This window comes from Vombatus ursinus, unplaced genomic scaffold (assembly GCF_900497805.2).
Source record: "Vombatus ursinus unplaced genomic scaffold, bare-nosed wombat genome assembly UNPS02009062.1, whole genome shotgun sequence".
In the NCBI taxonomy this organism is placed as follows: Eukaryota; Metazoa; Chordata; class Mammalia; order Diprotodontia; family Vombatidae; genus Vombatus; species Vombatus ursinus.
Genome location: NW_020948840.1, coordinates 7,168,454 through 7,192,759, shown reverse-complemented (window position 1 = coordinate 7,192,759; position 24,306 = coordinate 7,168,454). Strand labels below are relative to the sequence as shown.

Below are 24,306 nucleotides of genomic sequence, written 5' to 3'. Positions count from 1 at the left end.
TCCTTGACCTGGGAATTCTGGAATTTTGCTATAATACTCCTGGGAGTTTTCCTTTTGGGATCTCTTTCAGGAGGTGACTGGTGGACTGTTTCAATTTCTATTTTACCCTCTGGTTCTAGAGTATCAGGGCAGTTTTCCTTGATAATTTCTTCAAAGAGCATGTCTAGTCTCTTTTTTAATCAGGGTTTTCAGGTAGTCCAATAATTTTTATTTCACCTTGTCTTCTATTTTTTCATTCTTTTGGTTTTGTTTTACAATGTCTTGATTTCTCATAAAGTCATCAGCTTCCATTTGCTCCACTCTAATTTTTAAGGAATCATTTTCTTCAGTGACCTTTTGGACCTCCTTTTCCACTTGAGCAATTCTGCTTTTTAAGGTATTCTTCTCCTCATTGGCTTTTTGGGTCTCTTTTGCCATTTGGGTTAGTCTAAGGTGTTATTTTCTTCAGTATTTTTTGGGGGTCTCCTTTAGCAAGCTGTTGATCTATTTTTCATGATTTTCTTGCATCACTCTCTTTTCTCTTTCCAATTTTTCCTCTACTTCTCTTACTGGCTTTTCAAAATCTTTTTTGAGCTCTTCCATGGCCTGAGACCAGTTCATATTTTTCTTGGAGGCTTTGGATGTAGGGGCTTTGACTTTGTTGTCTTCTTCTGGTTGTATGTTTTGATCTTCTTTGGCAGCAAAGTAAGATTCTATAGTCAGAGTTTTTTCCATTGTTTGCTCATGTTCCCAGCCAATTACTTGATCTTTTATCTCTTTGTTAAGGTAGGGCTCTGCTTTCAGTGTGGAGGATGTACTGTCCCAAGCTTCAGGGGTTTAGTGCAGCTATTTTCAGAGATACTTCTAGGGACTTGTAAATTTTCAGTTCTTCCAAGGTGGTATGATCTAAGGAGAGGTGTTTACTCCTTTCCTGGACTGTGCTCTGGTTTCTGAGTGACCACAAGCACTCTTTTTCTGCCTTGGAACTGTGAGGAGGATTCCCTCTCCACTAATGCCACAAGCTCTGCCATTCCAGCACTCCTCCTCGCCCTAGGACTGCCACCTAGGACTGTGACCCAGATTCAATCACAGGCAAAGCAAGAGAATACTGCTTCAGCACCAGCAAAGAGATCCCTGCAATCCCTCTCTGATCAGCCGCTTGACCCCTCTACTGTCTGTGGGCGGAGAGCACCAGAAGCAGCCGCCGCCACCACCACCCAGGGGCTGTGCCACAGCTGAGGCCAGACTGTGCTTCTCTCTCACCCAGGTCAACAGACCTTTCCTACTGACCTAAGCTGTGTTTGTGGTTTGTGGGTTGAGAAGTCTAGAAATCACCACAGCTGCCAGTGATTCAGTTCCCTTTGGCCTACTCTGGGTTCACTGGCGCCCCATCTTTGCCTGTGTGGCTCATGCTGAACTGCGCTCCTCTCCCAGACCAGCACAACAGACAATTCCCATCAACCATCCATGTTGTCTTGGGCTGGAAATTTGTTTCACTCTGTCTTTTTTGTGGGTTCTGCTGCTCTAGAATTTGTTTAGAGTTATTTTTTACAGGCATTTGGAGGGGTTTGGGGGAGAGCTCAAGCAAGTCACTGCTTTTACTCCGCCCCAAATCATATACTTTATTTCAACAGATATAGAAAAAGCTTTTGAAAAAATAAAACACCCATTCTTTTCAAAAACACTAGAAAGCATGAAAATAAATGGAGCTGTCCTTAAAATGATAAGTACTATCTATATAAAACCAAGAGCAAAGATTATCTACAGTGAGGATAAGCTAAAAGTCTTTTCAATATCAATGCCCACTATTATTATACAATATTGCATTAGAAATGTTAGCTATAATAAAACAAGAAAAAGAAAAAGAAAAATCAAAGAGGAAACAAAACTATCATTTTTTGCATGTGACATGATGTTTAGAAAACCTTTGAAAGTCAATTAAAACACTAATCAAAACAATTAACAACTTCAACAAAGTTGCAGAATATAAAATAAACTCACACAAATCATCAGCAATCCTGTATATTACCAATAAAATCCAGCAGGAAAAGATAAAGAAGGAAATTACTTTTAAAATAACTACAGAACGTATAAAGTACTTGGGAATCTACCTGCCAAGAAACTCAAAGGAACTATATGAACATAATTATAAAACACTTTTCACAAAAAAAAAAGAGAGATCCAAATTCATTGTTCATTGACAGGCCAAGTCAATATAATAAAAATAATAACACTAACAAAATAATTTACCTATTCAGTGCTATACCAATCCAACTACCAAAGGATTTTGAGAGCTAGAAAAAATAGTAATAAAATTCAAATGGAGGAACAAAAGGTAAAGAATATCAAGAGGATCCATTTTAAAAAAGGAAAGGGGCCTAGCTGTAATAGATTTAAAACTATACTATAGGGGAAGCTAGATGGCGCAGTGGACAGAGCACCAGCCCTGGAGTCAGGAGGACCTGAGTTCAAATCCGGCCTCAGACACATAACATTTACTAGCTGTGTGACCCTGGGCAAGTCACTTAACCCCCATTGCCCAACCAAAAAAAAAACCAAAAAAAAAAAAACTATACTATAAAGCTATAATCATCAAAACAATTTGGTTCTGGATAGGAAAAAGAGAAGTTGATCAGAAAAATTGACTAGATATACAATATATGGAAGTATCTAGTATTTGATAAACCTAAAGATCCCAGCTATGGGGACAAGAAATCTCTATTTAACAAAAACTCTTGGGAAAACTGGAAAGTAATCTAGCAGAAACTAGATATAAACAAGCATTCATGCTATATACCAAGATAAGCTCAAAATGGATATATGATTTAGACATAAAGGGTGACATAATAAGCAAATTAGTAGAGCACAGAAGAAATTACCTGTTAAATCTATGCAAAAGGGAAGAGTTCATAAGCCAACAAAAGACAGAGAGGTTCACAGGAGGTAAAATGAAGAATTTTGATTAAATAAAATTTAAAAGCTTTTGCACAAACAAAACCAATGCAGCTAAAATTAGAAAAGCAGGAAAATGCAAAAAAAAGCAAGTTTCTTGACAAAGCACTCATTTCTAAGATATATAGGGAACTGAGTCAAATTTATATGAGTAAGAGCCATTTCCCAAACAGTAAATGGCAAGTAGATATGAACTGGCATTTTCAGAGGAAGAAATTCAAGCTATCAATAACCACATGCAAAAAAATGCTCTAAATCACTAATTGGAGAAATGCAAAGTAAAACAACTGTGAGGTAACACATCACACCCATCAGATTGGCAAAGTTGACCAAAAAAATGGAAAAATGACAAATGTTGGAGGGGCTATGAGAAAACAAGTTACTTTAATGCACAGCTAGCAGAGGTAGGAACTGGTTCAGCCATTCTGTAAAGCAGGTCTATATCTAATTTTAAAAAGACAAAAAGGGCCAATATAAACAAAAATATTTATAGCAACTCTTTTTGTGGGAGTTAAGAATTAGGAACTGAAGGAATGCCCATCAATCAGGAAAGGGCTAAACAAATTATAGTATATGAATGTGATGAAATACTTTTGCACTGTAAGAAATGAGGAAGACGACTTTCAGAAAAAACCTGGCAAGACCAATATGAAATGAACTCAGGCAAAGTAAAGTGAGCAGAACCAGAAAAAGAATTTATACAGTAACAACAATACCATAAAAGATAATCAACTATGAATGACTTAGGAACTCTGATCAACACAATAACTAATTACAATTTCAAAGAACTTACAGTGACATACACTATCCATCTCCAGGTAAAGCTGATGGACTCAAGAGTGCAGAATGAAGTATGTTTTCTTTCTTTTCTTTTTCTTTTTTGGACATCGCTAAAGCAATGAGTACATAGATTTGTAATGGGGTTTTTTTTTTGTCTTCTCAATGCGTGGCATAGCAGGAAGACAGACAGAACTTGGAATTGAAAATAAAATTGAATTTTAAAAAGGAAACTATAATTACTAAGATTTTACAAGTACTAAACTGTTATTTGAAATTTTAGATAATAACAACAAGAACACAGGCTTATGAATCAAAGCCAAAACTAAAGAGGATTACAGAATTCTAAAGTAATAAGGAACCTCAGAGATTGACTAGTTAAAACACATTACTTTACAGGTGAAGGAATTAGGCCAAAGAAAATAACATGACTTAACAAGGTCACATAGCCAGCTAGTGGCAGAGAAAGGGAGGAATAGAACACAAAAGGAATCTCAATATTCATTTAACATAATGAATGAAATGATCCAAATTTTTCAAGCCAATGAAAGCACTCTACAGTTTCCCAAATTAGATATATATAGCCTCATCTCTTGCTCCTTTTTACTTCTGATATCAGTTCATTGTCCATAAGTAATATCTGACTGACATATGTGCGGTGATGGAGGAAATCTGCATTTTCTTTGAAACACGTTGAAGAGATTGTAATTTGGCAGCAAAGAGTAACTTTTTAAAAACAATTTTTAAATCACACTGTACCTGGACTTCAGGTGAAGTTCCATCTTGCGCCAGTGCTAGTAGAATACTAACACTGGTCTTGAGGTGTTGCCCTGATCCTATACCCCCAACATATCGATGCAGACAGCCAAGAGCCAATGAATGGCCAGTTCGGGAAACAACATCTCGAGCAGATTTTAGTCTGAAAAAAAAAATGATATTTAAGATAATTACTTGTAAAGCTAAAATCTGTGAAGAAGTTTAGAAAAGTAGTATGAAGTATATCAAAATAAAGAGATATATGACCAAAAAAGAAGTGATGTAATATCAGTCAGTAGTAATCAAAGGAGAGTCCATATGTTCCATCAGTTTCCACAGAATGTCTTTTCACATTTATTTACACTAGGTCTTTGTCCTAACATATGGTCAATTTTTGCAGAAGTTCCAAGTTGTACTGACAGGTACACATAGTAATGATAGGAGACTTTAATATCCCTATCTCTGATCTGGATAAATTTAACAAAAATATAAGCAAAAACAACAACGCAGAATTGAATAAATTTATAGCTAAAATAGAACTAAAAACTCATGCCATCTTCTGAATGAGACTACTAAACAATAAGTATAACTGTCAGCATAATTATACATATACCTTACATTCTACACAGTAAATATTTAAGCTAAAGTGGAATACTCAGTATTCTATCACCTACCTCTGTGCATTTGAATGAGCTGTCCATAGGCTTGGAATGCACTTCCTTCTCATTTTTGCTTTTTAGAATCCTTATTTTACTTTAAGACTCAGTTTAATGTATAGACAACCCAATGAACCCTTACTTGATGCCTTCCATTATCACTCTTAGTGTGGGAGCTAGTTATTCTTTTTTTACTATACTTACTTGTATATATACTATACCTTCTCCTTCCCCAATCTCAGTAGAATATAAGCCCTGTGAAGGCAAGGGTTATTTCATTTTTTTTCTTTGTGTACTAGGCCATGGTACAAGGTCTTGAATATAGTATTTATTGTTCTTATTGTCCCAACTCTTCATGACCCTATTTGGGGTTTTCCTGGCAAAGATACTGGAGTGTTTGCTATTTCCTTCTCCAGCTCATTTTACAGATAAAGAACTGAGGAAAACAGGGTTAAGTGCTGTGCATCTAGTAAATGTCTGAGGCCAGATTTGAACTCAGGAAGATTAGTCTTCCATTTGAACTCAGGAAGATTAGTCTTCCTGACTGTTAAGCCAAGCACTATCCACTGTGCCACCTAATTGCCCCATAGAATTATACATCACTCTCATCTTTTTGAGAAAGGGTCAAATAACCAACAAGTAAAGTGATATCAAGAATATGTTCAGTAAAGCAAGTTTCTTTCAGCCCTATGTCCCATACCTTTTGACAGCTACATCTATAGCACAATAAAAGAGTGGATGGTCACAATGGTGACAATGAGTCATGAAGAAAAGATTCAAATAATTCCATATACTATAGGCAGGGAAATGTAGAGCATAAAAAATTTCAAAAGATGTAGAGTCTTAAAAAGATTTCCATTTTAATAGGTTAAATTGAAGATCTAGGATTTATAAGATTAATACTCCAGATATCTAGAAAATATGCTTACACATATCAACTCATATAATCCCAAATAACTGAGTAGTTATTCTATTTTTGTTTTTGACTTTATTATATTCTGGTCAGGGGTAAAATGATACTATGCTTTACTATTGTCCTGTCATACTTCTGAAAGTAAAGGAAAATAGTTATTAGAAGTTATCACCAGAACCAGATCTTATTAACTCCCTAATAATAACATATTTATATAGTGCTTTAATGTTTACAAAGAGCTTTTTACACAACAACCTTGGGAAGCAGGTAGTACAATTATTATTACAGGCATTTTATAAATAAGGAAACAGACTCAGGTTAAGTGGATTGTCTAGAGTCACACCAATATGGTCTCAACTACTCCTGAGTGCAGTAGTTTCCTCAATATGCCACACTGACTCTCATGACACTTTGCTGTAGCCAATAATAGCTGATATTTTTAATGGAGTACTTAAAAGTAAAATTTGCAAAGCATTTTACATAATATCTCATTTTGTTCTCACAATAATTCCGTGAAGTCATTATTAAAGGTATGACCCCCATTTCAGAGATGGGAAAACCGAAGTTTCCAAGTACAGTGCTCTTTTCGCTATAACACACTCTCTCCTTCCTCTTCTCTAAAACACTAAGGTTTTACAGTAACTAAGAACTACATTGCAGCTAATACTCCTAATTCAAATAATTCAACTATTGCTTATTCTTGTGTATTCTTATTAAATCCTCTACATACTGGCTTGATTGGCATCTGGGAAATCCCTACTAACAACATCTAATCCACTTAACTATTCTTGCTTAACTAACTCAGATATGCTCCTCAGATAGTGTTCAAGGAGAGTGAAGAAGATAACTTTGGGCAGTGTCCACAGGTAAGATGAGTAAACCAGAGAGTATCCTAATTCCTCATAAATAAGGTCCTCACAATGTAGCCTTATAATTTTTTTTTCAGCCTTATAATTTTTAAGTTAATTCCTAGATTATATATACCCACAACTGTTTATAAGTCAAATATCAATTATTTTTTATGTATTTACTATTTTAAATTATCCATCCCTCTATTGCCTGTAATTATTGCAAATGTTTAAATATTAACTAATTTCACCTTATAGACAGACTCCTTCACTCTATTTTATCGAGCATACTCTATTAAACTGGATCAGGGAATTTTCCTGCCCACCCAAAGTACAATATTTCTCTATCTCTGAAGTTTAATCAATTAATTGTGGAAAGACAAAAATATTACTACTTGCCTTCAGGTTAGAGAGAAACTATGGCCAATTTCTTGAGTTTTGAGTCTTCAGATTATCTTTGTCTATGTGAGAAACTTACTGCTTGGTTAAAAAAAAAAAACTTACTTGTCAAAGCTATATTGAGCCATTCTAGCAATGAAAGTTGCTTCTCCAACCACTTGAGCCATTCTTCCAAGGGCTTCTCCAGCTGCACACCTTAAAATGGGATTTGGATTATCAAGAGCACCCATAACCAATGTCAGAGCAGATTTACGAACTTCCTCAGGTCCTAAAGTGCTTTTGTTTTCAGCTAAGCCCTATGTGAATTTAAAAAAAAAATCCAAAATAAATTTGAAATAGAAAAAAAAACACGTTGAAATATTCACATGTACACAGATTACTTCATTAGGTGGATCTTCTTCAACCATATTATTTAAAAATATCCTCTTAAGCATTATTTTGAAACATACTTAGAATACGTGAATTCTCAAACAACCAAACCTGGAGGAGCCTGAAATTTAGGATTATTGCCTAGAAGATCCCAATCTCTCTTAATTTCAGTTCATTTCCTTTGTTGATTATTTTCTACTGATCCTGTATAGAGCTTGTTTATGCATAGTTGCTTGCTTTTGGTCTTCTCACCAGATTATGAGCTCCCCAAGGGTAGGAACTGTCTTTTGCCTTCCTTTGTATTTCTAGCACTTATCATGGTCCCTGGCACATAAGAAGTACTTAATAAATGCTTACTGACTGACTAATCTGTGCATAAAAGCAACTTTGGCAAACAAGGCAAAGCACAGTTAACTAGTTAACTAAGTGTTAACTAATAGGTAACTAAATGTCAACTAATAGTTAACTAAATGATTCCATTCCTGTTATTAATTTATAAAGAAAACAATTTAAACAAAAAATTTTCTATTAAAATATGGGAAAATTGCCAAGAATAAAGGATAACAATGTCATTTAAGCATATATAGTGCATATTTAAATAAAGAACAGGAGATGAACCATCACCTTAGTGTAAAATTGTTGTAAACAATTTAACTTATCTTTCTCTCTTGCAATTAGTTATCTTTGTTTCTCAGGAACTAAGACTCTGGATTCTCATTATTCCGTGTCTAAGTAACAACACTAATTGTTAATAATCACTACAGGTTACAACAGTATTGCAGTTAATTTATCTTCTAAAATTTTTCACTCTTATCTGAACCTCTAACAAGTGTTTAGTTTTGGATCATGACATACATTCCAGTAGTTGTGTAAACTGTAGAACTTGCTTATTATTTCTTTAACACATATAAAATTTGGTGGACTTCTGCAAAAGAATTGCAGACAGGTCCATTTCAATACTTAAACTAGTTGCCATTTTGTTTAAAGGTGGCAGATGAAGCCACAAATCAAATTTAAGATGTTACCATTTAGTATTATATCAAACCTCATCAAAATTAAGCAGTCTTCTTTAAAAGTAAAAAACACAATTTGTAAACTTGCCAAGCTAAAACAAGAGCAAATATAAAATCACAAATAGGGACAACAAGAATAACTTGTTCTAAGTATTTAAGTTGTTGTAACAAAAATGGACAAAATAATTGTTTAGGTACCCCCAAAATGGGACAAACTAACAATTTAGCAGTAATAGTAGGGGAGCAGAGTGGATAGAATGCTTGACTTGGAGTTAGGAAGACCTGGGTTCAAAATGTGTCTTAGTTCAGTCATTTTTCAGTAATATACAACTCTTCATAAACCTATTTGGAGTTTTCTTGGCAAAGATACTGGAGTGGTTTGCCATTTTCTTCTCCAGCTCATTTTACAGATGAAGAAACTGAGGCAAACAGGGTTAAGTGACTTGCCCAGGGTCACAGAGCAAGTCTTAAGACCAGATTTCAACTCAGGAAGAAGAGCTTTCCTGACTCCAAGCCCAGTGTTCTATCCACTACACTACCTAACTGCTGGTATGATCCTAAACAAGTCAAGGCTCTCTGAGTCTCACTTTTCTCATCTGTAAAATTAAAATGTTGAACTCAGTGATCTCTAAGGTCTTCAACTTAAAATTTATGATCCTGTAAGCTAATTAGGCAAACTACATCCCACTTTCTTTTATTTGTTTATTATGTTGCAGAAACTGCTCTTTGATATTATATTTTCTTATGAGTAAATTACAATATACATCATACAGTATAAAATAAAGAACATTCAAGTGCTACCAATCTGCTTTAATATAGTTTAATCAGGTGTACAATTTATTACATGTCATGATTAAATCATTTAAAAGTATGACCTTATCACTCAGACTAATAATTACAAAATAGTACTTATGCTTGGTGGCAATATTACCTTTAATGCACTGAGAACAGCAGTGAAAATATTAAGTTGTACGGCCTGCTGACGAACACCTTTAGCCTGTTTGACACATTCAGCAAAATGATCTAGCATCTGTAATCTGTAATGTCAGAATGAAGAACTTTAAAAATTCATTTTATCCAAAAACAATGCTAATGTAATAAAAAGCAAATCACATCCCAGGTTGCCTTTTTTCATTTTTCTTATTGTCACAGATGTGGTTCTGAACTAGTCTTGCCTAATATCCACGTTCCTACTAATTTAAGCAATGCAGCAGTCAAAATACTAAACTTTAATTGTTAATGAGTTCTATGAAAGAACAATAACCTTAAAAATACACATAATATGTTCTGAAGATGTTTCACCTCAGATACAAAAAAAATACATTGTTGCTATAGAGTGTATCCTCACTTCCTTTCCTGAGAGTTTGATTTACTTTTGGCTCAAGCCAAGAAGTGCGACTTTGGTTGCTGACTGAACCCTGGGGAAGGAAGATAAGGACTACAAGGAGGGAGAAGGTTTGTGTATCCCTCAAGTTGAAGAAATAAGGATAACAGTTTAAGAACAAGAAAAATTCTTTTAGGTTATTTTGTTTAAAGAGCAATGAGATAGTTTCAAGTACTACTAAAAGCAAGACAGTTGACATCCAATATTTCATCACCTACCAATTCAAATACTAACTCTAGGCAATAACAACCCTGGAAAATCAGGCACAGTGCTATATTTTATGGGATCTATGGGATTATGATCTATGGGATCCCTACCTTTAGTCAATAACCCCTAGAGATCAAGATGGTTCAGGAACAACCTCAGAGATTCTGGGTAAGCCTTAGGTCCCAGATCAAATAAGTCTTTTTATTGGTAATAAAAGTGCCAAGCTAGTCTCCAGAGAGGTCTTCACCCAGGGCCACTTTGAGAAGTAAAGTTCTACAGTTTATTCAAACCTAAACATATACAAGTTGGTTTCTATAGGTAACATGTAGGGCATTATTCAACCCCAATTTTCCACTTCTATATGGGATTATCATAAAGTCTCAGGACTTGTCATTTTCTCATTAAAAAAAGTTTTTTATGTGCATTATGATTTTTTAATAGATTTAGGAGGCTTATCCCAACTTTTTGTCAGTAATTAGCTGTATGATTCTGAACATGTTATATAATCTCTTTTGGCCTGAAATTTCCTTTATTATAAAATAAAATTTTTCTAAAAAGGACTGATGTTCTTCTAAGTAAAAGGCTTTGACCACCAAACATGGGATATTTTTTGTCTCTTTCTGATCATGCTAGATCAAAGATTCCTAACCTTTTTTGTGCATGGATCATGTTGGCAGTTTGTTGAAGTTCATGGACCCCATTTCAGAAGGACTTTAAATGCATAAAATAAAATATATAGGATTAAAAAGAAAGCCAATTATATTGAAATATAGTTATCAAAATATTTTATGACTTTCTGGCGAAGTAAAATAAAAGGTTCATATTTTGACTGTGTTCTTCCTTATATTAATAGCTATGAAAATCAAATAGCTAATCAATAATTGTGTACTATATCTTACAACCAAAGAAGATGCTACTAATCCATTTCTGGTAGAGCTTTAATTTTGAATAGTGGTGCCAGATTTATCTGCATTGATCCATATACATTCCATTCTCATTGTGACCACTGATACAAATACACAAAATAATTGATTAAGTTCATCATGTAGTGTTATAAATAAGCAAAGCTAACTGTCCTATACAAGGATGGAACCCATAGTTTTACTTTCCCCTCATTATCATCACATCCTAACCAAATAAGTCATAGCCATAAGCAAGAAAAGAATTCAGGTGATTAACAAAGATTAATCACATAGGAGTTTAAAAATTCTAGTAATCTAATCTGATTAAAACAGTGCCAAAATATGAGCTACTACCATTTATGATATTGACTTAAAACTACAAATGCTACAAACTTTATGTGAAAGTATATAACAGGGGGAAGCTAGTTGGCACAGTGGATAGAGCACTGGCCCTGAAGTCAGGAGGACCTGAGTTCAAATCCAGCCTCAGACCAAACACTTGCCACTTACTAGCTGTGTGACCCTGGGCAAGTCACTTAACCCCAATTGCCTAAAAACTAAAAAAAAAAAAGAAAGTATATAACAGAAAACACAATGGAAAAAGAAAAATTTTAATATCAAAAAATTGCACTGACCTTAATATCAATTAAACTTACCCTAAGGGTACTTATTTATTTATTAAACTTTTTAATGTAGAACATAATTCAGCAAACTCTTTCAGAGTAATCACTTGAATTAATAGACTACTCTCAAAGTTGTAGCCAAAAACCTCCTGATAAATTTCTTTTTTTATTCAAATTTTTTTCTTTTCAGTCTAATAGATTTTCTACAGAACTACTGTAATCGAGTCTTTTTTTCATAAGAACAAGCTTTTAACATGGTTTAAAATAATATGAAATTTATGTTTAGTTTGCTAAAATCAAATCTTTAGAATAATCTGAATTTAAGACTAGTAACTATTTGGAATAATTACAAAAATTGATCTTAATGTCATTTATACTAACCGGTGTTTATAAGAAACGTGAGGAAACACTACACCAAAGAGAGCAACAGAAGCATCAATGACTGAGACGCCAAGAGGAAGAGGACCAGGAACAGCTTCACCAGCAGGTATTCGTAAATAAATGGAGGATGGGTCATGCTCTAAAGCACCACTCCCAGATGCACTATTTGGTTGGAGCTACAAAATAACCATATAAAAACTTTGCAAGGCTTATTTTTTTTGAAACATACTTTCTAAAATCTTAAAGGAAAAATGGAGAGTTAGTAAAAGATATAAAAAAATGAGTCAGACTTTTAAAAAGATTATGACTCATTTTTGTGTCATGATTCTAAAATTGCTTTTAAAAATCCTAACCTAATACATCATCAAAACACTGAAGCAATTTGAAGGAAATTTTTAGCAACTTTTAAACTATTACTGATAGGATAAATTACAAGTTACAAAAATTTAAAATTTACCCATTTACCCAAATCTTAATCTTTGATATGTCTCTCAAAAACAAGGCCCCCCAAAACCCTCTTTCCTGCATCCTCTTCCCATCCTTACCCCTGGCACATAGCTGGGAATGATTTTCCTGCAGCTGCCAAGGCTTAAATTTAAAGCAAACTGAATAATTGGAACAACCTCTTTAAATTCTAGGGCAAGAGATGCTTATCTATACTATAACAGCTCAACCACTGATTACTAGGATGTTATCTTTAGGTGTCAAGACCGCCTAAGTCTTGGTTAATCTGAAATCTGTTTTCTTTTTAAGTAACAATGCAAAATCATATGAGACCACTGTTGAATGACTTATCTCTTTTTTAAAAGGATGACTTTTTTCTTTTATGATTTACTACCTGATCTTCAATTGATTTATGATCAGTTTCTTGAAGCCAGGAACCAAGAAGAACACTGTCATCATAATGACAGAGAGATCTGAGAAGGGAGGTAGTAGTATTGGCAGAGTTATCTGTCAAAGTAAATTCTGCCACCAGCTCCCTAAGAAGTGCATTAAAAGATCCTAAAAAACAGAAATACAAATTAGAAAGCAAAAAATAGCTTTAACACTATATAAAAATAAACTTACAAGTATTCTAGCAATACAGTGATTCTAGAGTACTACTTTGGACAAATGGCATGAAATAAGCAAATTCTTCTTCCCTTTACATCACTAAAAGCAACTATTATTCAATTTTGAAAATAACTCTTACTGGAATGAGAAACTGTCACTTTTTAAATATCTACAACAATGGCACTTCTCTCTAGTTGATGATTTTGATATATATTTTGATCAGAATTGTTTTAAACAACCAAAAAAAACAAAGTACAAAAATTCTAACCATATTTCAAGTGATATATTTAATTTACAAGGCACTGAACAAGAACATGTAAAAATTCTTGTCATTCTACTGAAAACATACCAGCAGTTTATAACTACATTATGAATGTTTGAAGTACAAAATTACTTACAGAAAAGTGAGAATTCTTATTAGATTTTCACGATATTTTAAATTCTAATTACCTTCATAAGTTTTGGGGGGTAACAATGCCAAAATATCATAAAGTCTTAAGCGGACCATTGCAGCACTAGCCTTCAGATGAGCTCCATGGGCCTTAATTACAGATGGAATGCTAAAATGACAAATGGGGGAATTACAATGGTTTAATTCAGCAAAAATATTTTATGAACAGATACCTGAAATGCACAAATTGCTAAAATTCAATGGATATCTATACATTCTTATTTTTTTCTTTTTTCTGCATTGCTCATATCAATCAATCAATCAATAAAACAAATATTTTTAAAGAATCTTCTAGAGGCGAATCGCTGTGCTAAATGCTGAATATAAAAATAAAAAGTACAAAAAGTCCCTGTCCCTAAGGGAGCTTAAATCCTACTGAGATGACAACTTATAGGCAGACAGTTAGACAAAGACATATATAAGATATGTACAAAGTAGATACAAGACAACTTTAGAGGGGAAGGCATGAGCAGCTTGGGAAAACCAGGGAAAAAACGATTTCTACAGAAAGTGATGTTTGAGCTAAGTCTTGAAGAAAGGCAAAACAGTCTAGGCACAAGGGCCAATGAAAAGATACTGAGAGTTACAAATATAAAATGAATTACTATTTTTAAAGCACTTTGCAAATCTTAAAGTGCTTTATAAATGCTTGCTATTATTATCATTATTATTAATGAAGAATATCAAGTCAGTTTGATTGGACCAAAGGGAGTAATGTGTAAGGATACTAAAAAGAAGGGACCAAGTCATGAAGAAACTCAAAGAGCAAATAGAGCAGTTTGCATTTTATCCTAGAGTTAATAGGGAGACACTATATTTTACTGAGGTGGGGTAAGGGTAATTGTAACTTCATTAGACTTTCATCTTGGGAAAATTTGGAGGCAGTTGTGTGAAGGATAAAAGAGTGGAGAAAGACTTGAAGCAAGGAGACCAATTACGAGGATAATAGAATAGTACGTGTTGTTGTTTGTTTATTGTTTTCAAAGAGGACCAATGACATCATGGGGTGATGTCTTGACACATGCATGAATGAGATTTAAATGAAGCAGAATTGCACGAAGTTGTCAGTCTCACTCTCTCTTCTAGTCATTTAAGTCCAGTGGCAGGACAAAAGTCAAGATGACTGGCAATGGCCTAGGATATAGTGGATGACCTTGGTGCCTTTGATGTCTGACCAAGCTCTAAATGCTCCACAGCACCTGCTTCAGCTGCCTTCATGGCCATTGGAACAAATTATTCTCATCCACCCATTCTGCCAGAGGAAGTCTTCACATTCTTGGGACAGACGCTCATTAAAGGATTTGTGGCCTGTTACCCACAACCTGGTTTAGTTCATCTGCTAAGACAGTTTACTGGGGTGTGACTGCTATTCATGTTACAGCTTCTTGGAGCCACAGGTATGAGTTAAGTGCCAGGCAGACACCAAAGGTAGATAAGAATCCATGAAAAGAGCTCGGCAAGCCCTCATACCAGAGGTGCTAGTCTTCCTTGAACATCCCATACACTCAGCTAGGTGACACAGTGGATAGAGTGCCGGACCGAGAATTAGGAAGACTCATCTTCTTGAGTTCAAGTCTGGCTTCAGATATGTACTAGCTGTGTGATCCTGGGCAAGTCACTTAACCCTATTTTCCTCAGTTTCTTCATCTGTAAAATGAGCTGGAGAAGGAAATGGCAAACCAGTCCAGGATCTTTGCCAAAAAAACCCCAAATGGGGTCACAGAGAGTTAGATAACAACTAAAATGACTGAACAACAAGAAAACCAATACAAGTAAGAGGTGATGAAGGTCTAGATTAGGATGATAGCTATGGATACCCACATTAATTGAGAGATAAAAGTGTCAATATCTGTCAAAAGATTAGACATTTGGGGTGATTTAGAGTAAGAAAGTAAAGATGACACTAATGCTAGAAACCTAGATGACTGAAAGGATAGTAGTGCCATGAACAGTAATAGAAAAGTCCAGAAGGATAAGCTTAGGGGAAAGGATAATGAATTGTTTCGGCTGTATTTAATTTGAGATACCTACAGAACGTCCAGGTCAAAATGCCTAGAAGGAAGCTCATGATATTGCACTAGAGCTCAGGAAAGAGAAAGGGGCTAAATATGAGGTCTGCGAATCACGACATAGACACTATAATTGAAGCCATGGATGCTGTTGAAGATCATCAAGTTAGAAAGAAAAGAGAAGGGGGATCAAGACAGGGTCTTAGGGTATAACCACAGTTAGTGGGCATGAAGCAGATTAAGATCTAACAAAGGATTCTGAGAAGGAGCAGTCAAGAAGGAGGAGAACAAAGAGAAGGTACTATAAAAAAAGCAAAAATATTCAGGTGGAGATGGTCAATAGTATCAAATACTGCTGTAGGAGGTCAAGAAGAATGACTGTTGAGTAAAGGATTTGTCAATTAAGAGATGATGCTTGACTTTGTAGAGAGAGCAATTTCAGAAGCCATAATGTAAAAGATTTAAAAGAGAGAGATAAAAAAAGAAGTGGAAGTACTTTAGGCTTTTTCAAGGAGTTTATCTGAGAAGGGAAGAAAAGACATAGGATGGCACTAATGAGGACAGTAGTATCTTTAATTTCATTTTCATTCCAGCAAATATTTATTAAGCAGCTACTATACCTGGGGAGAGAAAAATAAAAGACTGCCTCTGTTCTCAAGACATTCACATTAATTGTTATCCAAAGAAATTAAGAACATTTAAATTTATATCTGTTCTCTTCTTCACATTATAAGGTCAGTGTAAGCCAATAAATAAGGTTTTGTAGGTTTTTTCATTATTGAATATATTTTATGAGGTCAATGTGCCAAACCAAAACGAGAGGTTGAATAATGTATATTGTTCATCAAACTGTTTACTTACTGTGACATCATCGTCATGGCACATTCAATAGGTGTCATCAGTTTTCTAATCACATCCTCAGTTAGGAGTTCAGGACAATGAGCAACAAAACTCCGCATTGCTAAATTAAATTAAAAAAAAAAAGCACAATATAACCTGGGAAGTAATTAAATTAAACTGACAAATGAGTAAACTATGGACATATGTAGGGCCTTTTTATTAAAAAATCTTGACAGAATAAAGTACAAATTCTCAAAGAATAAACTATTAGTTGTAGTAAATGTCACATGAGAAAAAATAAACTTTGTGGAGTTTTTTTTGTTCTAATATTGTTGAGACCTAAAAAGAAAATTTTTTAAAAAGATACATATCTACACTTTGTTGACATGGGAAGAGGTCTCTTGATATATAAGCATAAGCTGTTTTTATTTAATCGTTTCTAGTTTTATTGTTGTTTGGTCTAAGAACACGAGTGCCACTCCTGGTTTTTTTGGATTCTGCTGAGGTACAATAACTTCTATTCCAAATCTTCATTCTAACTCTTGAAGTGTGTATTTTCTAAACAAAAAACTGGTAGATTTTACTTTCTCATCCTTTTTGCCATCTCCTTCACTTATAGATAAGTTTATCCTATTCATGTTCACTGTTATCATTTTCTTTTTCACTTTATCAACTCCTGTTAACTTATTTCTACTCTGCCTCTTCATTTCTTTAAAAGGAGGGAGGAATGAAACCCATACCAAGTGTTTGTAATTTAAATTTCTCATTACTCTCCCTCTAATCCTCGCCCACCAAATCTCTTCATCTTAACTTTTTTTCTTTTAATAAATCAGCACTACGTAAAACTTGCTTGTCTTGCTTGATATTTTCTCCTTCCTGATTTTACCTTCTCTCTAAAACTTCATTCTTGCTTCTCTCTATCCTAGACTAGACTTTCACTAACTTCACTATATTTCTAACTTCATAGTCTTTATTTCTGTTTGATTAATTTTTTTTAAATCTTCCTTTGCCTAGCCTAAATAAGAATAAGATTCAGGAGATTATCACTTTCTTCACCTCTATATTTGAATAATTTGTTTCTCCCAAAAAATATTGTTCCACCACTTCTCTCAGTCTTTTTTCTCCTCCACCCCTGTGTGTCTATGTATCTGTCTGTCCTCTCTATTTCATCTAAGCCCTTATATGTTTGCTTTTCCTGGACCACTCCCATCACTCACCCCATGATGCTTAGAGAAAGAAGAAAGGGACAATAACCTTTTCTCTCCCTTTTGGGCTGTAAGGATTTGCCCCTTATGAGTCCTTCAAACTTCTTTACCTTACTTAAGTTTCTTTTGTTCATGGTATTTGCCTTTCAGTTTCTGCCCACCTCTGGTTTTCTCAAAAGAAATATTTGGAAGTCAGTAATTGTGTTAAAAATATATTATTTTCTCCTTTAGGGTTAAATTTAGCCATGTAATTGTTATCCTATTTGTAAACTCTTTCCTTTTAACAGATTGCTAATATTTTTTCTCCCTCATTATAGTCAATATGGATGAATCTGCATAAATTTGATTGAGATTTCTTCAGATTTAACCCGTGTCTTCTTGGCCATTTGTAATATTTTTCCCTTTGACGTGGGTATTTTGGATCTTAGTAATTATATTTCTGAGTGTATTTTGGCTAAGGTTTCACTCAGGTAATGACTTGCGGATTTTATCAACCCATATCTTGCCTTTTGTTTTGAATACTTCATAGTTTCTTTTATGATTATTTTAAATATGTTATTTAAGCTTTTTGTTTTGTCATACTTTTCTGGGAGCTCAACAATTCTTTAGAGGAGTCTCTCCTATTTTCCTTTTTGTCCAAACCTATGATTTCATTCATGTAGTGATCTACTAGTGAGGAAATTCCCTCACCTACTATAGAGCTACAGTTGATCTGCAACTTACAGTGTTAAAATGCTGCCTGGGTCACGGAGAGGTTAAGGGATTTATCTGGAGTCATATAGCCAGTGTGTGTCAGAGGTAGGACTTGAAGTATGACTCTGAGGTCAGGTCATTATACAACACTGCCCCCATGCCCTTTTCTTCCATGTTAGTAGTTTTTGATGATACATGTGTGTGTGTTCTTCCAATTTTACCATCTTATAACTGTGCTCCAATATTTCTTAACGTTTCGTTGAATTTCTGAGATCCATCCCTTCATTCTTTCTTCAAGATATTCACTGTTTTGCTAAGGTTTTCCAGTTTCTGTTCTAAGCTGACTATTCTAGTCCTTATCTCTTCTGTTCTTCTACTAGATTCCCTACTGTTTCTGGTGTCCTTGCAGCCATTTCATACTCCTTTCTGGGGTTGTACTCACAGTTATTACAGTACTACAGTATACTTCTTTTTAAAAGTTTTATCCTAGAATGTTCTTACCACAGGAATTTTCCTTTGCTTGGCCATTTTCTCAATTTCTCTGCTAGTTTCCCCCTCCCGACAACCCTGGTCACCATCGTAGTATAATCTCTGAGCTTCTCCCTACTGAGATGTGGGAAACTAATAATTCACTTTCCTGACTTTTAACACAGAGATCAGAGAAAACTCCTGGGTGTCTAGTAAGCAAAGACCATTATACTTGCGTTTCTTCCCACACATACACAGAGATAAAAGTAAGTGGTAGTAAGAACAAAAATTCTAATCTAATGCTCATGTTACCACAATGAGTTTGGTGAATGTACCATCATATATCAAAAGATACTTTTTTTAAAATTTGGTATTTTATTTTTTTCTCCAGTTACATGTAAAAAAACCCCCAATTTTTAACATTAGTTTTTAAAACTTTGAGTTCCAAATTCCCTTACTCCCTCCCCACCCATCTCATTGAGAAGGCAAGCAATTTGACAGTTTATACATGTGTAGTCATGCAAAACACTTCTATATTAGTTATGTTGTGAAAGACTAACAATAGTTCCCTCCATCCTATCCCATCTCACATGTATTCTATTCTTTCCTTTCTCCCTTTCCCTCATCAAAAGTGTTTGCTTCTAATCACCTCCTTGCCCAACCTGCCCTCCCTTCTATCACCCACCACATCCCCTTTCCCCCTACTTTCCTGTAGGGTAAGATAGATTTCTATACCCAATTGAGTGTATATGTCATTACCTCTTTAAGCCAATTCTGATGAGAGTAAGGTTCACTCATTCCCTCTCACCTCCTCCCTCTTCACCTCCACTGTAGAAGCTTTTTCTTGCCTCTTTTATGTGCGATAATCTACCCCATTCTACCTCTCCTTTTCTCCTTCTCCAAGTACATTCCTCTCTCTCACTCCTTAATTTTATTTTTTAGATATCATCCCTTCACATTCAACTCACACCAGTGCCCTCTGTCTATATATACTCCTTCTAGATATCCTAATAATGAAAAAGGTCTTATGAATTACAAATATCATCTTTCCACATAGGAATGTAAACAGTTTAACTTTACTATGTCCCTTATGATTTCTCTTTCCTGTTTACCTTTTCATGCTTCTCTTGAGTCTTGTATTTAAAAGTCAAAATTCTATTTAGCTCTGGTCTTTTCTCAAGAATGCATTAAATTCCTCTATCTCATTGAATGTCAATTTTTTCCCCTCATGGATTAAACTCAGTTTTGCTGGGTTGGTGATTCTTAGTTTTAGTCCTAGTTCCTTTGACCTCTGGAATAACATATTACAAGCCCTCTGATCCCTTAATGTAAAAGCTGCTAAATCCTATGCTATCCTGATTGTGGTGCCACAATACTTGAATTACTTCTTTCTGGCTACTTGCAATATTTTCTCCTTGACCTGGGAATTCTGGAATTTGGCTATAATATTCCTGGGAGTTTTTCTTTTGGGATCTCTTTCAGGAAGTGATCAGTAGAGTCTTTCAATTTCTATTTTACCCTCTGGTTCTAGAATATAAGGTTAGTTTTCCTTGATAATTTCTTCAAAGATGATTTCTAAGCTCTTTTTTGATTAGGGCTTTCAAGTAGTCCAATAATTTTTATTTTTTTTTTAAGGCAACTGGGGTTAAGTGACTTGCCCAGGGTCACACAGCTAGTAAGTATCAAGTGTTTGGTCTGAGGCTGGATTTGAACTCAGGTCCTCCTGACTTCAGGGCTGGTGCTCTATCCACTGTGCCACCTCACTGTCTTTAGTTCAATAATTTTTAAGTTATCTCTCCTGGATTTATTTTCCAGGTCAGTTGTTTTTCCAATGAGATATTCTACATTGTCTTTTATTTTTTCATTCTTTTGGTTTTGTTTTATAATTTCTTGATTTCTCATAGAGTCAACAGGTTCCATTTGCTCCATTCTAATTTTTAAGGAATTATTTTCCTCAGTGACCTTTTGGACCTCCTTTTCCATTTGGGCAATTCTGCTTTTTAAGACATTCTTCTCCTCATTGGCTTTTTGGGTCTCTTTTGCCATTTGGGTTAGTCTATTTTTTAAGGTGTTATTTCTTCAGTATTTTTTCTTGGGTCTCCTTTAGCAAGCTGTTGACTCATTTTTCATGATTTTCTTGCATCACTCTCATTTCTCTTCCCAATTTTTCCTCTACTTCTCTTACTTGCTTTTCAAAATCTTTTTTGAGCTCTTCCATGGCCTGAGACCAATTCATATTTTTCTTGGAGGCTTTGGATGTAACAGCTTTGACTTTGTTGTCTTCTTCTGGTTGTATGTTTTGATCTTCTTTGTCACCAAAGTAAGATTCTATAGTCTTCTATAGAGTTATAGAGGGTTTTTATATAGAGAGTTATATGTGTGTGTGTGTGTGTGTGTGTGTGTGTGTGTGTACATATATTTTTTTTCCATTATTTGCTCATTTCCCCAACTAATTTATCTCTTTGTTGAGGTAGGGCTCTGCTTCCAGTGTGGAGGGCAAACTATTCCAAGCTTCAAGGATTTTGTGCAGCTGTTTTCAGAAATACTTCTAGGGAGCTATAAGTTTTCAGTTCTTCCAAGGTGGTATGATCTAAGGAGAGTTGTTTATTCTTCTCCTGGCCTGTGAGTGACCACAAGTACTCTTTTCTGCCCTGGAACTGTGAGGAGGGTCCCCTCTCCACTACTGCCACAAGCTCTGCTATTCTAGTGCTCCTCCTTGCCCCAGGACTGCCACCCAGGACTGGGACCCAGATTCAAGTATGGGCAGAGCAACAGAGTTCTGCCTCAGTGCTAGCAAAGAGACCACTATAATCTCCTTCCGACCAATTGTTTAAGCCCCTTACCGTCTGTGGGCTGAGAGCTCCAGAAGCAGCCAATGCTGCTGCCACTGCCACCACAGCTGCCCCAGGGCTGTGCTGGGGCCGGGGCTGGACTGCACTCCTCTCTCACCCAGGTCCAATAGACCTTTCCTACTAACCTTCTAAGTTGTCATTGGCATTTGTGGGCTGAGAAGTCTGGAAACTGCCACTGCTGCCAGAGATTCAGTCCCCTGAGGCCTGCTCTGAGTTAGCTGGGGCCTGGTCTATGCTAGCGTGGCCTGTGCTGGACTATGCTCCTCTCTCAGCCTGGTGTAACACACCTTTCCTGTCAACCTTACAAATTGTCTTGGGCTGGAAATTTGTTTCACTCTGTCTTTCTGTGGATTCTGTTGCTCTAGAATTTTTTCAGAGTCATTTTTTAAACGTATTTGGAGGGGTTTGAGGGAGAGCTCAGGTGAGTTCCTGCCTTTACTCCACCATCTTGACTCCGCCCCCCCACAAGATACTTTCAGAACTATTCTTTTCATTCACTCAATGAATTTCTACTAATATGATAACTTTTGAAAGCCAAATTGATTTCAGTACTTACCACACAATGCTCCAGCCCGGCCTTCCAATGTTACCTGCCAAGTAAAAGAATCTCCTCGTGCCTTTTCAGCTTCTAGCTCCTTTAAGGAACGAGGGAAGACATTTCGCCATAATAGCAACATTTTGGGAAGATGATAACGAACAACAGAAGGACCTAATCAAGAAAATGAGAAAAATAATCTATATGTTTAATCATATAAAATACAAAATTGATGGCTACTTATACCATAAATAAAAAGGTCAAGGAAAGGAAATCTAGGCATACATTACAAATTCCTAAGTGTCCATAGAGTTCTCTCCTAGGAAGCAGCCCTAAGGAATTTTAACAAAATACTTTTCATCATCCATTCACCTTCAATGTACCCAAATATTATTATTAACAATAAATTTCTTAGTTAAAAAAGGGTAATGAGACATTAAAATCATGTTTCAAATGACATAACACTTTTGGCTTATTTAAAATAGTATTACATTCATTTTTCATTATAACAATTATGATTTTCTAAAGTAGTTACTTTGGATAAGAAATATTCATGTCAGCCTTCATTCCTATAACTTACTGAGGACTTTTAATTCTACATGCAAAACTGTTTATTCCAGCTTTACAAGAAAAAACCAACCACTGTAAGAAGGAGCTACATATGTTAAGTAAAATGTGCTTTTTAATATATTGGGGAGGAAAGTAATAAAGTTTTACGGTTTTTTGAAAAATAAACTAAAATTTAGTTATAATAGACTACAAGTCTCTGCACCCAAATATAACAATGAGTATAAATGTAAAGATGATAGTCAGGTTAGATATAAATAATGTTTAATAATACTTTATAATGGCACATTTAGTTACATAAACACTTGTGACAACGTTTTTATTGTTATTTTCAAAAAATATATATTCTTTCATTTCTATAACGACTTTAGTTTTACATGGGACCTAAATTTAGAGGTCTAGTAAAATAATTTTTTTTTAAATTTTATTTTTAGGCAGTTGGGATTAAATGACTTGCCCAGCGTCACACAGGTAGGAAGTGTCAAGTGTTTGGTCTAAGGCTGGATTTGAACTCAAGTCCTCCATAGTCCAGGGCTGGTGCTTTATCCACTATGCCAACTAGCTGCCCCTAAAATAAATTATTAATCTAGCAAACTAGTCTTTTAGAAAAGTTACTACCTTTGGATAAAAGAGACTATCTTCTAAATGAAAGGCAAAACTAATCATATTATTGTTAATTTGATTTTTTAAAAAGTTACATTGAAAAGGATATTCTGGGTCACAAACTTAATATTTCTGCTCCTTAAGATCTTCCTCAAACCATTAAGTGAGAATAATCCTGAGAACTATCTGAGCCCAAGTTCCTAATTTTGTCTCTTTTTGTTGGCAATAATATCTTTAAAAGTCATATTTAACAACATTCAAAGAAAATATGTGTTGTGTACCTTCTGAATCCTTTATATTGCCTTGGAGGACAACTAAAGATGAAAACACAATATGTACATACAGCTTAATGTAATGCCAATATAACATTTCTATTTGTTAATGTCACTCAAAACTTAGAATTTGAAATACAAAAATTAACATAAACTGAAAATTTTTTTTCTCGTTTACTAACACAAGAGCAGAAGTAAGTCAAAATCCAACTCAAATATAATTAATTATACCTAAAGTCATAAGTGCTCCAAGTAGAAGCCATCCAGCTTGAGTGCGCTGCAAGGATAGTCTACTGTTTTGAGCAGCAGTTCGTAAGAGATCTTCAGCAATGCTTACTACCATCTGCAAAGAAAATGTTAAGTTTCAACTTTAAATAAATCTAAAGAAGAAAGGAAAAAACAAGTATTTATTAAGTTACATAATATATGCTAAATGCTCTTAAGTATTTTATAAACATTATCTCATTCAATCCTCAAAAAAAAAACCCAGAAAGGTAAATGTTATCATTATCCCCATTTTCTAGTTGAGGAAACTGAGACAGACAGAAGTTAAGTGACTTGCCCAGGGTCACAAAGCTAGTAAGTGTCTAAGCCCAGTT

At 34.9% G+C, this 24,306-nt stretch overlaps 1 protein-coding gene across 2 annotated transcripts in view; it reads right to left on the bottom strand.

Annotated features, from left to right (window-relative positions):
• Window positions 1-24,306, bottom strand: part of HEATR5B (HEAT repeat containing 5B) — a 133,537-nt gene that overhangs the window by 74,734 nt on the left and 34,497 nt on the right. For both annotated transcript variants that reach the window (XM_027850505.1, XM_027850504.1), the window contains 9 exons: window positions 23,939-24,050; window positions 22,287-22,439; window positions 16,534-16,633; window positions 13,663-13,772; window positions 12,998-13,161; window positions 12,160-12,335; window positions 9,594-9,699; window positions 7,386-7,576; window positions 4,468-4,627 (listed from right to left, as the gene is read on the bottom strand). In XM_027850505.1, coding sequence (XP_027706306.1) covers window positions 4,468-4,627; window positions 7,386-7,576; window positions 9,594-9,699; window positions 12,160-12,335; window positions 12,998-13,161; window positions 13,663-13,772; window positions 16,534-16,633; window positions 22,287-22,439; window positions 23,939-24,050 — 1,272 coding nt within the window. The remainder of the gene's footprint in view (window positions 1-4,467; window positions 4,628-7,385; window positions 7,577-9,593; window positions 9,700-12,159; window positions 12,336-12,997; window positions 13,162-13,662; window positions 13,773-16,533; window positions 16,634-22,286; window positions 22,440-23,938; window positions 24,051-24,306) is intronic.